This window comes from Danio rerio, chromosome 1, assembly GCF_052040795.2.
Source record: "Danio rerio strain M-AB ecotype USA chromosome 1, GRCz13ab, whole genome shotgun sequence".
NCBI classification, from domain to species: Eukaryota; Metazoa; Chordata; class Actinopteri; order Cypriniformes; family Danionidae; genus Danio; species Danio rerio.
In genome coordinates this window covers 58,034,317-58,050,278 of record NC_141021.1, presented here as the reverse complement: position 1 = coordinate 58,050,278, position 15,962 = coordinate 58,034,317, and the positions used below count along the sequence as shown (strand labels likewise).

Sequence of the window (15,962 nt, the reverse complement as noted above, 5' to 3'; positions counted from 1 at the left end):
TAATAGTAACATTATGATTTATGTTATCAAATTTTGATAACATTATGATTTATGTTATCAAAATTATTTTGTTACTTGTTAATTATTTTGTTACTTTGTTATTTTGTTACTACTAGAAATCTAGACTGCTGTAATCCACTGTGCTCTGCCTCACCAATGATTTCACAATAATGACGTTATTCAATATTTAATATAGACAATATTCATTGTGTCAGTAGTGGAGGGATCAGACATGAGGTGCTCAGAAAACTGTCAATCAGAGTTACTGAAACAGCAGGAATTATTGAGGAAAACAAGATAAAGCAGTGGAGCATTACATCTCTATTCAGTTAAAACACAGCAGATAACAGTATAGTACATTACCAGCTGTGCTCATCACTGGTGCAACCATTAGAAAGGCCAAGATAAGTGTGGAAACTTCTGAAAAACAAATTAATTAAAAAGGACACAATTAAAAGGAATAGATAAACAGGCTTTTATTTAACAGCTCATGCAAAAAAGCACATTTTCTCATCCTCTTTCCTCGCCCTAATCAGACTAAACCATTGTGTTGGCTTTTCTTTAGAAGAACATAGGATTTCCTCTCCAAGCTATAATTTGCTGTCATTTTCTACACCCGTTTAGTTTGATGAAACTTTCCAGTCATCTCTGTGTAAACTGAAGAAACTAAACAAGCCCCATGGCTGCCCGACTCAAAAAAAAATTTTACAGCATGAGTTGTGTGCCACATTTTAAATCCTCTGAAGTCAAACATAAGTAGATTTAAGACTAAAATATTTTCCTTAGCTCTAAAATGAGACGTCACGTGAACAAATGCTAATAAACCCCCAGTTTTGGCCACTGAATTATCAGCCTTTTCCTCATTTCAGCAAGTCACACAGAGTTTACCTTCACTTTCAGTATATACAAAAAATTTATTATATTTTTTCACATTTTTCTTCTGAAGAGTAAAGCTGTGGTCACACTGGACTATATATGTGTGTGTGTATATATAGGTATGCATTACAACAGAGATGGTACTCAGTGCTTTTATAATACCTGAAATAGGAACAAAAACAAATGATACTACTGCATATTGAATTGCAATTTGACAACGAAATCTACATTCATTGTTTTGAACAATGAGAAACAATCTTACTTTCAAGCAGAGAGGAAGTCATTGTCATTTATGGCAGGCTGATGTGTTTATTTTCATCCACTAATCAGTCCATAAGATGAGTTTCCTTCACAGTTCAATGCATAAAAAAACAATTAGGACCGGCTATAATGCATGATAAACACAAAACAACATACACAAAAAAATAAAGGTGTGTATTGGATTTATTTCACACACAGAAACAATCCATTTGTACATTTTCAAAATACATTATTCTGTATGATTTATAAGCCCGAGTAGACCTCAGTCAGGATTTCTGCAGGTTTCATCAAGTCAAATTTAAGACTATTTAAGACCTTATATATGAAATATCAGACTTGCACAAAGCTAAACCCTTTTCTAAGGGCCCGCAGTTGAAACATTAAAAAACAATTGTATGGACGATAATTAAACCATATTTGTAAATGAGGGCAGCACGGTGGCGCAGTGGGTAGTGCTGTCGCTTCACAGCAAGAAGGTCGCTGGTTCGAGCCTCGGCTAGGTCAGTTGGCGCTTTTGTGTGGAGTTTGCATGTTCTCGTGTTGGCGTGGGTTTCCTCTGCGTGCTCCGGTTTCCCCCACAGTCCAAAGATATGTGGTACAGGTGAACTGGGTAGGCTAAATTGTCCTTAGTGTATGAGTGTGTGTGTGTGGATGTTTCCCAGAGATGGGTTGCGGCTGGAAGGGCATCCACTGCGTAAAAACTTGCTGGATAAGTTGGCGGTTCATTTCGCTGTGGCGACCCCATATTAATAAAGGGACTAAGCCGACAAGAAAATGAATGAATGATTTTAAATGATTTCGATTTTCATAAGAGTCCTGACCTGCTCAAAGCCCAAACTACTCAAACAAATCCAACTGCACACAAACCACTCAACCACTTCATGATTTATATGATTTATCAACATCATTATTAAGAGCAGAAAGATCTTACCTGATATGAGCTGAAGGCAGTGGTCTTCACCTGAAACAGTTGACCGCCTAACAAAGCAAATATTTGTGTGCTGTGGTCTTTACTGTTAAGTAATTATCCTGATGGGGAAATATCTTTTATGCACCGTTTCCTTAAATTCAAATTTACATTCAAATTTTAAATTGTATTCAAAACAGCTTTAAAAACGTAGCTGATGGTTGATTATAATGCGTGTTTGTCATGCTTCCCCGGTAGAGAGCCCTGAGCTCAGAATATCCTCGAGCCCAGGGCTCCCTCCCGTTTGAAAGGAGTTTGAGCTCAAGATGTGAAGGTGATATGGGACCAGCTGTGATCAATCATAAGCATGGTATCCTCTTGAAATTTGTTTTTAAATATCTTCACTTCAATGCAAACGTTCAAGCCATCTGAGGATTGCTTTAAATATGGGTTGTCAGATATTCACTGTAATTTTTTATAGTTTAGTTTATGAATGTGAATCTACTTCACAGATAAAACTCTCTCATCCCACAAACTGGAAATGTATGTTTGTAAATATTCACTTGTCAAAATAAAAAAAGACTCCTTATGGAGGAAACCCTCGTTTTCACTGTAGGAGCTTCTGAGCTTGACATGCAAAAATATTTTGTGAAACATAAAACCTGTAGCCCTCCCTCCTTAAATACAGTTGAAGTCAGAATTATTAGCCCTACTTCGAATTTTGTTTTTTATATTTCCCAAAATATGTTTAACTGAGCAAAGAAATTTTCACAGTGTGTCTAATAATATTTTTTCTTCTGGAGAAAGTCATATTTGTTTTATTTCAGCTAGAATAAAAGCAGTTTTTAATTTTTTAAAGCCATTTAAAGGTGAAAATTATTAGCCCTTCACATTATATATTTCTCAATAGTCTACAGAACAAACCATCATTATACCATAACTTGCCTAATTACCCCCAACCTGCCTAGTTAACCTAATTAACCTAGTTAAGCCTTTAAATGTCACTTTTAGCTGTACAGAAGTGTCTTGAAAAATATCTAGTCAAATATTTATATGCATCATACATATAAATCATGCATCATCGTGCCAAAAATAAAAACATATACACTAGAGATTGATACATTTTCTCTCTTTGGGCAAGAGATTCATTAGAATAAACGACAAAAATCAGTCCAAGGCACTCGAAAGATACGTATTAAAAAGTATTAAATTAATAATTTTAATCCTTAAAAACCTATGCGTTTCGGCAGAGAGCTGCCTTCATCAGGGTAACAGTGATGGAATTTCTTTTCTATCATAAAGTTCTACATATGAAACACTCGTTCATTCATTTTCTTTTTGTCTTAATCCCTTTATTAACCTGTGGTCGCCACCGCGGAATGAACTGCCAACTTAACCAGCATATATTTTACGCAGCAGATAGCCTTCCAGCTGCAACCCATCAATGGGAAACATCCATACACACTCATTCACACACATACACTATGGACAATTTAGCTTACCCAATTCACCTATAGCGCATGTGTTTGGACTTGTGGATTAAACATACTAAAATAATGTATAATACAAGGTCAACTCAACAATCCTAATCCTTAGTTTAACTCAGTTTTGAATGCTGATGTCTTCTAATGGTTCATTCTGTCATTGTTTTAGGGCATTTATAGGGCACAACACATTCTTAAAAAAACACACAACATATTTGAATACTCTGGGACTATAAAAATAGTAATAATTTTAACCCCACTAAAACTGCATTACATTATGCACATCCTGCCTGTTTATATGCATACTGTATATAGAAACAGCAAATCATGAGATGATGTCACAAGGTCATTCCAGTTCACATTTATTTGTAAAGCTTCACTTTTAAAGCATTTTAATTCTAAAGCAAGCTAAATTAGAAATACTAAAAAGATTAAAGGAAGGAAAGAAAAATTAAACAATCTAACGTTTCAAACAAGTTTATGTATTAAGCGTTTTTTATTATTATTATTATTATTATTATTATTCCTCTACAGATTTTTAAAAACAAAACTGTCCATGAAGTATTAAAAATGCAATCAGAACACACGGCATCTTGTGGTTGAGTAATTTCCGCACCTAATTATTTTATTTATTTACTAGACACTTGTTAAGCAATGCTGGAGTTTTTCACAAGCAGGCGGTTGCTGGTCATGTGCAAAGCTGGAAATGCAAATCCTCTTGTCCATTATTTAAATCTCTGAAGTATTTTTTAATGAAAAACACATTGATTCTCAAATTAAATGGACAAAGTTTAACATTCAGTTGACAATATTATAATAATCTGGGTATTTTCCTTCAGAGTTCTTCATGTTTTCACTGGATCTCTTCATAATCTGGAGAATAAACACATGATGAGTAAGATCAGATGTTATATCATAAACAGAGCCAGCAGAGTAACTCACATCCAGTGTGTTGTATTCAGAGCATCTGGAATTGGGGTCAAGGGTCATGTAGGAGACTTCAGGAGGCTCCACCTGACAATGATGAGAGGATTAATTAGTTGTTCATCAACGACCAATCACAGATGAGGAGATTTGCATACCGCACTGTGCTGTGGTTGTGGTCCTTTGTGGTTTTGCTCTGCTGATGGAGTCACTCGCTTCCTGTGAGAAGAAGAAATAATGAACCTGAACACAAACTGAACACAAACTGACTAAACAAATGTTTTTATGTAACTTAAACCTATTTTAGTCATTAAGTCGGGTTTCAACTTAAATTTGAAAGATATTTTAACTAGATTATTTTGTGAAACCGCAAAAACATACTCATATATTTAACTGCAGTTCCTACATAAAATGAACACTAGAGGGCAGTACGACACTAACAACTTTTATTTTCACTCTAATGATATTTACTGGGACATATAGCCAATAAAGGACTATTTTCAGGCCGTTCTTTGCACAGGAAACAGCAAATAAATGAAATGTACAGCACAATGTACACTAAATTTATTTTATTATTTATTTATCAATTTTAAAGATTAAAAGTTAATCGGGCCTGACTCAGCATGAATGCAGTTTTTAGCAGCTTCCTGCTCTGTCGAACATAAAAAACATACACTCTTAACTAGGGAAGTCCAGATCTGATCACGTGATCGGAAATCGGGCCCGATCATGCAGTTTCAGACTCGATCGGAATCGGACGCTACCTCCTGATCAGGACTCGAATATGTATGTGTATATATACATATGACGCGTGGCTGATGCGTTTATAGAGGTGACCTAGGCAGCTGCCTAGTCAGGGTGGCATCTGTGGCATGTCTGTGTGACAACAACATTGCCATAGCAATCTGTGAGATATGTAAACTTGGGATTGCCTGCCGGTATTTTACGTTGAGATGCTATTTGTTTTTATATTAGATTTTTAATTAAATATTTACTGTTGCACTTAAGTCTAAAAGTGAAGATTTCATGTTATTTATTACTTGATTGTTCAAGCTACCTTGTGCTCTTTTTGTTAACATAGATGTTGAATGTAAAAATAAGGTGAATTAAATAAAAAATAAGGAACATCCTGGATTTGTTTCTTTTCTCTTTTTTTATTTATTTTTTTATGTATTATAGAAGTATCGAATCGGGTTTCGGTAGATACTTAAAATCAAATGATTTTAGTCTCAGACTCGAGGACAAAAAAACCTGATAAGGACATCCCTACCCTTAACATCTCATTCATCAACACAAGAGAACAGTACAAACAATTACCAAACATACAAGATGAAGAGAAACAGGCTACTGTCTTAGTGACTACAGTGATAGTGGACAAGTATGAGTTTATTTAAAATGTAATAATGCATTTCAGATTTGCACACATGTAGACAGCGCCCTCTAGTGGATTTGACATTGAAACCTGCAACAAAATATACCCAGAGCAGTGTATTTTATGCTTCGCAAAAATGTAAACTAAAGCACAATTTTTTATCCTGAGCTGAATTTGTACAGTTTGAACACTCACCTTCTGATCAACATGAAAACCATCAGAATTACAAACATCAGAAAAGCAGCTCCAATGACTCCTGCTGTGATCAAGACCCAAGATGAGCTGCTTTCTGTACCGACAAGAGAGAAAACATACACTGACCTCACAATGACCCACACCTTTACCACAACTCAAAGGTTTGTGCACAGATTCAGATTCACTTTTATCTCTCATCTTCATCCAGATTCACAAACACACTCACACACCTGTTCAGTTCTACACTCAACAGAGGAATCATCAGACTACATTACCAGCTGAGCTCGTCTGTGGTGTGACTGTTGTACTGATGCTGGTGATGTTGGAAACAACTGAAAAACAATCAACAATCAGATAAATAATGCTGAACTTAGCAGTACATGGAAATATTTACTAGTGCTTCATGTGAACTGACAAACCAAGCCTTACAGTTAAAACTCTCTAGTTAGGATTTATTAAGGATGAAGAATAAAGTTCTGGCTAGAAGAACTAAAACTAGCCAGTTCCACTTCAGCATGTCTGAAAACTGTAACATGTTAAAACTTCACTAGTTACAGATACAGCAGATATCCTGATGAGAGATCAGTCTTTTCTCATTATATACATCATTTATACAGATATACAGTTCTACAGACCAACACACACTCAGTACCAACTATGGAAGCAAATTCATTTTAAAATGTAATATGCAAAATGGCAATGCAATATGTTAAATGGGAATGTATTTCTGTATTTTAATTAGCATTTTCCAAGACATGTGTGCAATGTTTGCTGCAGAATGAAAATTAAATTACGATGATTGCATTTCTTATTTCAATTAAGGTTTTAACATGTCAATTGTGTCCACATTTTAATACTTTATAAGTTTCAAATTTGAATTGAAAATGCAATACACAAACTGAATTTGGTGTGTATAAAGTACAAGCAGAAACTGTAGCAAATGATCATTTAAATGTTATTTAAATGTCCTAAATGCATTTACACTCGCGTATAGGAAACGCAGGATTACATTTTCACCATGTGTAGCAAAATTAATTTTAAAAATGTAAAGCACAAAACAATTACACAATATGTTAAATGGCAATGTATTTCTGTATTTCAGTTAGCACTTCAGTTGCATTGTTTGCTGCAAAATGAAAATAAAAAAGGATCCATTTTCATTAAATACATCGTGACGAATGAAAGGTAATGTGAAATTGAAAACGCATTCTGGGCTGGCTACGCCCACATACTTCGGCCGTTGCTGCATGGCGGGTATTACATTTTCTCGTCACGGCTGCAGCTAGGACTATTTGACAATTGGCCGCATAAACATGCCGAAGTCTGTTCCTCAGCTGCTTCGGGAAGCTACACAAGCCCTGGAGCGTGAAATGGGAAATACTTTAGAAAACCAATCACCTCCTGGAGCTCAGGAAAGTTGGTTTAAGGTTTGATATTTAAGGTTGGGATCATCTGCGAATTACATTAATAGAACCAAAATGCATACACAAAGCAGAAATAAGTATTTCTAACAGATTTCAGTAAATGGTTAAAGACCAGACTGATTTACTACAGATAGCAAGGATACGATGCCTCTTACTATAAATAACATTTAGGTGCTTTAGCTCAGCGATTCCCAACAGGGAGTTCACAGCCCACAAGGTGACTTCAGCGAGCTTTGCAGTGGACAATTAGGAGAATGTAATGTAATGTGTATTTATATAGCGCATTTATTGTGTATGGCCATACACCCAAAGCGCTTTACAATCATGAGGGGGGGTCTCTCCACACCACCACCAGTGTGCAGCATACACTTGGATGATGCGGCTGCAGCCACAGGACAACGGCGCCAGTGCGCTCACCACACACCAGTTATTGGTGGAGTAGAGAGACAGTGATCGAGCCAATTCGATGGAAGGGGATGATTGGGAGGCCATGATCGTAAGGACCGAAAGAGGGACTTTGGCCAGGACACCGGGGTTACACCCCTGCTCTTTCATGAAAAGTCCCATGGGATTTTTAATGACCACAGAGAGTCAGGACCTCGATTTAACGTCTCATCCGAAAGACGGATCATGATGATCATGTTGCCTTAATTCATTTTATCCTCTAGCTCAGTGGTCCTCAACCACCAGTCCGTGGATCAAATGGTACTGCTCTGCGCAAGAAATCCTTAATTATTTCAGTTTTATTTATTATCCGAGTCTGAACAATCATTTATTATATAAGTCTTTTATTTTGAAAAATGACCGCTTGCATCTTAATCACTTTAGCGCCCAAATTTAACTCGCAAGCAGCAAAATGAGTAAGAAACAGACGTCTTTGGAAAGTTTCTTTGTGTAGGGGAAAAGGCCCAGTGAACGACCCGCATACTGCCAAGGAATAGATCCGCAACCTACTTGTAAACAAATCAGGTGAATCCACCATGGCTGTGCAAGAAAATCAACTGCTGGAGATTGCAAATGACGGCGGCCTTTTAGAGGCCATTCATATATCGCGTATTTCTACAGTCTGCACAAGTTTGTTGTTTCCAATGGAAACAACTATCTTTAGTAATAGACAAATAACCAGAGACACAGATATAATGAATGTGTAAAAGAACTGATGAATATTATTACCTGCACAGTAGACTGAAGATTCCAAAGATGGACTGCGCAGCTCATAGACATAATAATTTCCTGGACAGGCCTTCACTCGAATAGAAAAAGAGCCAAAATAGCAGCAGTAACCGCTGCCATCATTACCGCAGACATCTCGAGTGACGACTCCATCCTTTACTGTTGGGTGTCCACCATGAATCCACAGTGGGATAAGAGTGCCACAGCTATAGACTGCAACACATGTGTCTGGGATATGAGCGTTCAGACCGTTAATGAAGAGCCGATACCAGCCGCTCCAGGAGACAAAAATGTCACGCTTGTAGATGCCTGATTTCTGACTGCTGTTGGCTCTCCATGGATCGTCCAGCACAGTGTAGGTGTAACAGGGATCTAAAGAAAAATAACCCATAAATAAGAGAATAAACTCACAGTCTTAATATTAATGTTCCCAAAACACTAATTCCTAATGCTCAACCTCATTTGCATTCATTTCACATTTTAAATCTCCTGCATTTGCACACTCACATGTTCGTGAATCACCTTAAATTTCTGTTTTAGGCGGTCTTCATATTTAAAATGATCTAAAGTCGATGTCCTCATTATCCAGTCACATGTTTTTTTAATCTAGCCAATCAGCTCTGTCTGATTCATTTTAGAGAAAATTAAGGTTTTCCCTCACAGCAGCTCATCATCAGACTCTTAATGAAGCAGCATTTACAATTTAAACACACTATGAGCACTCTTCTGACCACGAGTGGAAATATGATTTATGCTTAATATAGATGTATTTATAAAAGTAAATAATGCATACAATATAGCCTTTTAAAAATGATATATGTATTTTTAAATCCAATAACACATTATTGAAGTTAACAGCTGCATATCTGTTTTATTTACTCTTAAGCCAAAAATTATAAACAAACATTTTTGTTAGTTGCTTCCAAGCGGTAACCTCCCGCTCTCTCTCAGGAAGCCAATACGGAAGTAACTAAAACTGCAATTCATCCGAAATTCCGCTAGTCCTGGCCGCTCCTGGCTCCAAAACAGAGCAAATTTCAATTGAGGCCACTGTTAGAATGGCCAACTTTACAGCAGAAAAAAGGTGTTTACAGCCTGGTACAAAAAAAGATTTTGGTTAATACAGCTAATGTTACCCTTCATGACAACTGTGAGGGGGTGAATTTTTTTATAACTCATCCGTTTCCTTTATATTAGGTTATATTAAGCTTGCATAATTAAGGGCGTGGCCACTTGAGTGACAGCTAGGTCTCGTTTGTCGCCGTCACCTCAGCTGAATCCTGCAGATTAGCCACTGAACTCGGCATATTTATCGTATTTCTGTGTTGTTTTATGTGGCTTTACACAGTCGACTGCCTTTTGGACTTGTTTCCTACAATTATTAGATGGCTTGGCATGCTGAGTGCACTTAATTGTGCTCACAAACCATTCACGTGGCCTCCGTTTCCCATGTGAGTAAAGTTATATACTTATATACCATCTCTATACATGTATTTGTTTTATTTAAGATCATTTATCGTTTATATTTATATTTAGAGCTGTAATGCACTCCAGAATCTGTCAGATTGATTAGCTGTAGGCTCTAGAACGGTCATCTGAAGCGTTGTCAAACAGTGTTATGCTAGATTCATCAATAGTCTTGCATTTACTAACACAGACTGTATCTGAAGTGTTTGGAAGTATTTCGCGTTTTCCTCCTGTTGAAAAGCGTCATAAGAACAATGTTTAGTGGCTCAATGTATTACAGCAGTGTTTTTAAAAGTCTAAACACTTTATTGATATAGTATACAACCAAGCACAAGTGGTCAGAATACAAACGAGTCGCAGGTGATAAAGTATTAAGCATTCTCCCAAAGTAAAATGTGTCTGAACCAGGTCCAAGCTAAATACCAGCAGGTGTCTGTAGCTCCGCTCACTCTCGACCTCTTTGCCCTTGTTTGGTATCCCGCCGTGGGTGTGATGACGCGCCAACAAAATGACGACGGTTGACGGCGCCTACTTGTGTCTTCTTTTGCGCTCTTTAGAAACCTATGGGTGACGTCACGGATACTACGTCCATATATTTTACAGTCTATGGTTGCTTCACTCAGAAAAGTCTGTGAAAAGACAATGAATTTTCAAGATGTAGTTCACGAGTTCACACTCACAGATACTTGACTGATTAGAATATGCGTATTTGGCGTGCTGTCTGGGGAAAGGGCTCTGAGCTCTGGAAGACACCTTAACTCGTATTATTCCCTTATGAGGATAGAGAGAGATAGGGTCCAAGCGCAGTGTCTAGTCTGGCTCCAGAACACTACCCCCTCAGGTTTAAGTAGGGATGGGGTTTATTAATGTGGAGTTGGGGTGGTGGAGGGATGCCGAAGTCAAGAGTAAACAGATGTATGATGTGTTTGACTACTTATAGGGGTTTGGTCTTGAGCTGATTGGATTATAGAATGATTAGGTGCATCCTAAATCGCATACTTATGCACTATTCTACGCCATTTTGTAGTATAAATAGTGTAAGTAGTGCGTTCACACTAAACTCTAAAATAAGTGCACTTTAAATACCCGGATGATGCACTCATTCAGCAGGTAAATGAAGTGTGGATTGTTGGACACTTTACGCACTCAACGATTGCAGATTTGCTCACGTAATGAAAGGGGCGGAGCTATCGGGCTCACATGTTGGATAACTATTTATTTTTGATGATGAAAGCAAAATTCTCTTATGAGAGTGATTATAACGCCTCCTGATGGTGAATGCGGTTATACTCATGGCAGGTATTATTTGGTAGTTTTGTCATTTATTTTGCTTATCTGGCAATCATCATCAGGGAAACGGTTTGAATTTCCGCTTAGTAAAAACAACATTAGTGTTCCAATTTGGACAACACTAAATACATATACATACCAGTCAACACTGGGATGTGAAAATAAGGGATATGCCCACCATAATAAGGGACCACTCCCCCACCCCCCTTCCCACCCCTCTTTTTAAAATCCCTAAATTACTAAATATGTTCATTTGAAGCTGTTTCATTGTAAATAAACAGTTAAATAGTCAGTAATATGATTTAAAATTATTATTAACAAAAGAAAAATAAATATATAAATTAGTAGCAAATACATTAGCAAATGGTTCAGCTTATTAAAATTAATAGCTATTATAATGAAATAGATTCAAGCTATCAAATCTCATTAGCTGTTTCTCCACTGTATAACTGACACATTCTGTTTAAAGAGCAACGAATGAATCTCTCATTTATTAAGATTTTTTATTATATTAAATAACAGGTGTCACTTTAAAAATGCACATATCTAACATTATAATGAAAGCATTCGACTGCTTTCCTTACATTTTATGCTCATTTAAGACAGAATTAGTTTGGGAAAAAAAACCCACCAAGATCAACATCCTTATATGGTATTATTATTAATTATATATATATGTCTGTTTAAACACGCACCCAAAAGCCAGACTTTTTTTCTCTCCGCTTTAAATCGCGTGTACACAATCTGTTTGGGAAACAGTTTATCACTATGGAGCACGTCAGCTGACAGTCATGCACCGTTATATGACTGTTTTGGGGATTGTATAGGATGGGCGACGGCACCTGTAATCAAAAGGAAATGGAATCGCGACGTTCTTAGTATTTATTTATAAATGTGTTTTCATTCCTAAACAAAGCGAAAGCACAGAAGACTCCCATTTTAGAGCAAGAGGCGACCCCTGGTGGTTCTGCGGTATGGGTTTGCTTATAGGGAGGCTCAGCTGTTTAGAAAAAAACTGAAAATACAGCAGAAATACGGAAAAATACCTTTACGGGATGATAGCGGGATAGAACTGTAAAATACGGGAGAATCCCGGGGAAAACGGGAGGGTTGTCAGATATGCATATTGACCTTATTCTCCGCAGACGAGCGGCCGCTGCCATTTGAATCTTTTTGGCACGAGACTTCCGGTCTCATTCCCTTCCATTCATTTTTAGACATTAAAAACTGCTCGTTTCGCTATTTGATGTTGCAAACTGATATTTCCTTGTTGTAGTATTCTACTTGGTCTGTGTAGTCATGCAAACATTTGTTTGTAGAGCAAGTAGTTTGACTGTTTTTTGCACTCACACTACAAGTGTACCGTGCCAAAGCCCAAGCGAACCGCGCTCAGGTCCACCTCTTCCAACCGGGCCAGTGCCGGCCAAGTGAACCGTGCCTGAGCCCGATTCAGAGCACTCACACTTCTCAAACGATCCAGAAAACGGGCCTGGGCACAGTTCAGATAGCATAGTGTAAGTACACCCTGATTGCGCTCCTCCCGAAATTTGTTTATAAATATCACTAATTTTCTGTATATATTTGTCACAGGGTTTTTTTTCTGTATTTTTAATCACGATGCAGTTTGTTTTTGTTATGGTTACAGTGAATATCTGTAAACGTATGGAAATGTTCTTTAACAGTTTCCAATTTTTCCACATACTGTTTTCTCACAGCGTCCTAATACTGGTAAACAGTTATTATTGAACTATTGTAACTATATAGTATGTGCACTGGTAGACAATGCTCACTAGTTCACCGTTCAGTGATTTACTCTTTATGTATAGAAGAGTTCCCAAATACATTTCAAAATATATTCATAGCTTGTTTTTTTAACCCTTAGGTACTGTTAATAATTGGTCAAGGCAGGCAGGGTCATACACAGGTAGGCAGTCATGAAAGGCTCCTGGAAACATTTGGTAAGGCAGTTTGAACTGGCAATACTTCGCAAGGAAGCATGGCCTGATTTCTCACTGAAATACTACACAAACAGGAAGTGACTGCAGAGGGAGCGGAGCTGAGTTAGTAGTCAGGCGAGGGCTCCCTCTGCTGGCGTGGCGTTACAAGGACTAAGGTTGATTAACAGATTTATGCAAAAAAATAATAATTTTGAAGAAAAAAAAAAGATTTATCTGATGCAATTTTCCAGCAGTTTAATTTAGTGGATGTTTTCATCCCTAACACAACAAAGCCGTAGTAAATTTAAACATTGCACGAGGGCCAGATATAGCAATACAACTTCTAATGACTGAACACTCCTGTCAAACTTTTTTATTGTTCATCTGTTGGAAAGATGCTTAATAATAATTTGTATTATTAATGTTTAATCATTATTATTAGTTATTGACTGAAAGGAAGCAGTATTTCTTTACCAGGTGTGACGACCACTTGTGTGGCGGCTGTAGAGCTGATGATAACACTGCCAACATCTGAAAATGTACATCAATAAAACATTATGAACAGACAAACTCCATGAATGTGATGAAAACACTAGATATATGACTATACTGACAAACTTAATCATCTTTAAACATTAAAATGCTTGCATCCTCTTAATTATGATCCTTAATCAGAAACACACACAAATATCATGAATGTGTAGAAAGAGCTGATGTGAATATAATTACCTGCACAGTAGGCTAAATTACAGATAGTTGGTTTAAGCAGCTCATAGACATAATAATTTCCTGGACAGGCTTTGACTCGAATTGGATAAGAGCCGTAAAAGCAGCAGTAAGTGTAAGCATTAGCGCAGACATCTCGAGTGACGACTCCATCCTGTACTGTTGGGTGTCCACCACGAATCCACAGTGGGAAAGAAGTGCCACATCTAGACATTGCAACACATGTGTCTGGGATATGAGCACTCAGACCGTTAATGAAGAGCCGATACCAGCCGCTCCAGGAGACTGACTGGTCACAGTAGGTGTTATATGTATTATTGACGGATCTCCATGAGTCATTCAGCACAGTGTAGTTGTTGCAGGGGTCAGTCAGATTAGCTGTTATAACACATACATATTAAAAAAGAAATCAGCATAATTTAATAAAAATCATCTAGAACTGGTAAGGACAACTCACAATGAATAAAGTTTAACAATTCACAAATTATAAAGCTTAACAAAATATTAAATTCTGTCAGTTTATTTACATTTGTATTCTTTCTAATGCAGTTACAGGATTGTTTTAATACCAGTGTGTCTCGGACAAGAAAAAGACAAACTACTAAACTAAAGTAAAGATTAAACATGACGAGTCTCAGAGCAACAACCTGAAGCAGGAATGAACAAATATTATTAGAAAAATCAGCTTATTTGAATATCACTTTGGAAAAGGATATTTCTGTATTCTAAGTTTGCTTTTTTTGTAGTTATGTATAGTTTTTTAATGGAGAAACCTAATAATTTTTTCCCAATTTTTTCATATTGTTATTATACATATTATATATTCAAGTTCAAAGGCACTAATATGGTTGATATAATTACAGATAGCATGTATTAACAGCTGAAATTCTAATTACACGTTTCTTAATAGTAACAACATTTTCTTTGTTATTAGTAATTATTGTGTTACTACTAGAAATGTAGACTCCTGTAATCCTGACACTGTGCTCTGCCTCACCAACTAACCAATGATTTCACAATAATGACGGTATTCAGTATTTAAATATAGACAATATTCATTGTGTCAGTAATGGAGGGATCAGACATGAGGTGCTCAGAAAACTGTCAATCAGAGTTACTGAAACAGCAGGAATTATGACTAATGCATTGAGAAAAACAAGATAAATAAATCTATATTTACTTAAAAACACACCAGACAAGAGTATAGTACATTACCAGCTGTGGTCATCACTGGTGTAACCATTATAAAGGCCAAGCTAAGTGTGGAAACTTCTGAAAAACAAATTTATATTAAAAATGACACATTAAATGAATAGACAAGCAGGCTTCCTTCAGAATTCCTTCATTGCATTCTTCATTGATATAAGAGATGTACTATTTTTGAATGACATGATGGTGAATAACATCCTGGTTACATGGAGACATGTGTCATAGATACTAGGCGACCAGTTTTACTCTCTGAAGAGTAAAGCCCTTAAACTTCCCATAGACTTCCATTCATACGCATGCGAATGCAACAGACCATAAATGCAAAAACTGTTTTGCAGGTTGCTACGTTAGAAAGTTCGAGCTTGGTGAACTCCGACCAATGAAATCGCATCACATGACTGTGTGAGATCAATCGATGATCAAAATATGACCTCTCGGTACAGAAATTTAAAATATGGACCAATCGCTCAATTTTTTTTTTAATGTCTTTTCATCTTGTTTAATCCCGCCTCTTTTCGCAGTGCTGTACTACAGAATTTCATATGCTCAAATTCTTGAGTGACCACAGCATTTGAAAACTGGCCAATGAATGCCAGTTAGTTGGCAGAGCACAGCTCCACATGTGCTAGTGATTAATCATTAGTACAGTATAACCAGCACCTGAGAGAGTGCATCAGACTTGAAGCTGGAGCTGGAGACCGAAGCTGTTTCTCAATT

The 15,962-nt window shown here is 36.9% G+C and overlaps 1 protein-coding gene and 1 long non-coding RNA gene across 13 annotated transcripts in view; one reads left to right on the top strand and one right to left on the bottom strand.

Annotated features, from left to right (window-relative positions):
• LOC137495979 (uncharacterized) overlaps positions 1 to 15,962 on the top strand; it is a 72,021-nt gene that overhangs the window by 11,639 nt on the left and 44,420 nt on the right. The window contains exon 3 of one of the 10 annotated variants that reach the window (XR_015477239.1): positions 4,368 to 5,584. The exons of 8 other annotated variants lie outside the window; for them this stretch is intronic. This is a non-coding gene — a long non-coding RNA (uncharacterized LOC137495979). Of the gene's footprint in view, positions 1 to 4,367; positions 5,585 to 15,962 lie in introns of those variants that run through there. One more of the 10 variants, XR_015477238.1, reaches the window with a different exon arrangement.
• The window catches only part of LOC141375121 (uncharacterized), a 36,515-nt gene that overhangs the window by 10,508 nt on the left and 10,045 nt on the right, over positions 1 to 15,962 (bottom strand). Inside the window, exons 1-10 of one of the 3 annotated variants that reach the window (XM_087237975.1) lie at positions 15,825 to 15,905; positions 15,252 to 15,711; positions 14,040 to 14,414; positions 13,785 to 13,841; positions 8,617 to 8,988; positions 6,295 to 6,351; positions 6,020 to 6,113; positions 4,611 to 4,671; positions 4,471 to 4,542; positions 1,304 to 4,401 (exon numbers count right to left, since the gene is read on the bottom strand). In XM_087237975.1, coding sequence (XP_087094101.1) covers positions 4,327 to 4,401; positions 4,471 to 4,542; positions 4,611 to 4,671; positions 6,020 to 6,113; positions 6,295 to 6,351; positions 8,617 to 8,988; positions 13,785 to 13,841; positions 14,040 to 14,414; positions 15,252 to 15,279 — 1,191 coding nt within the window. In that variant the 5' untranslated portion in view covers positions 15,280 to 15,711; positions 15,825 to 15,905 and the 3' untranslated portion in view covers positions 1,304 to 4,326. Of the gene's footprint in view, positions 1 to 1,303; positions 4,402 to 4,470; positions 4,543 to 4,610; positions 4,672 to 6,019; positions 6,114 to 6,294; positions 6,352 to 8,616; positions 8,989 to 13,784; positions 13,842 to 14,039; positions 14,415 to 15,251; positions 15,712 to 15,824; positions 15,906 to 15,962 lie in introns of those variants that run through there. The other 2 variants (XM_087237974.1, XM_087237973.1) reach the window with 2 other exon arrangements.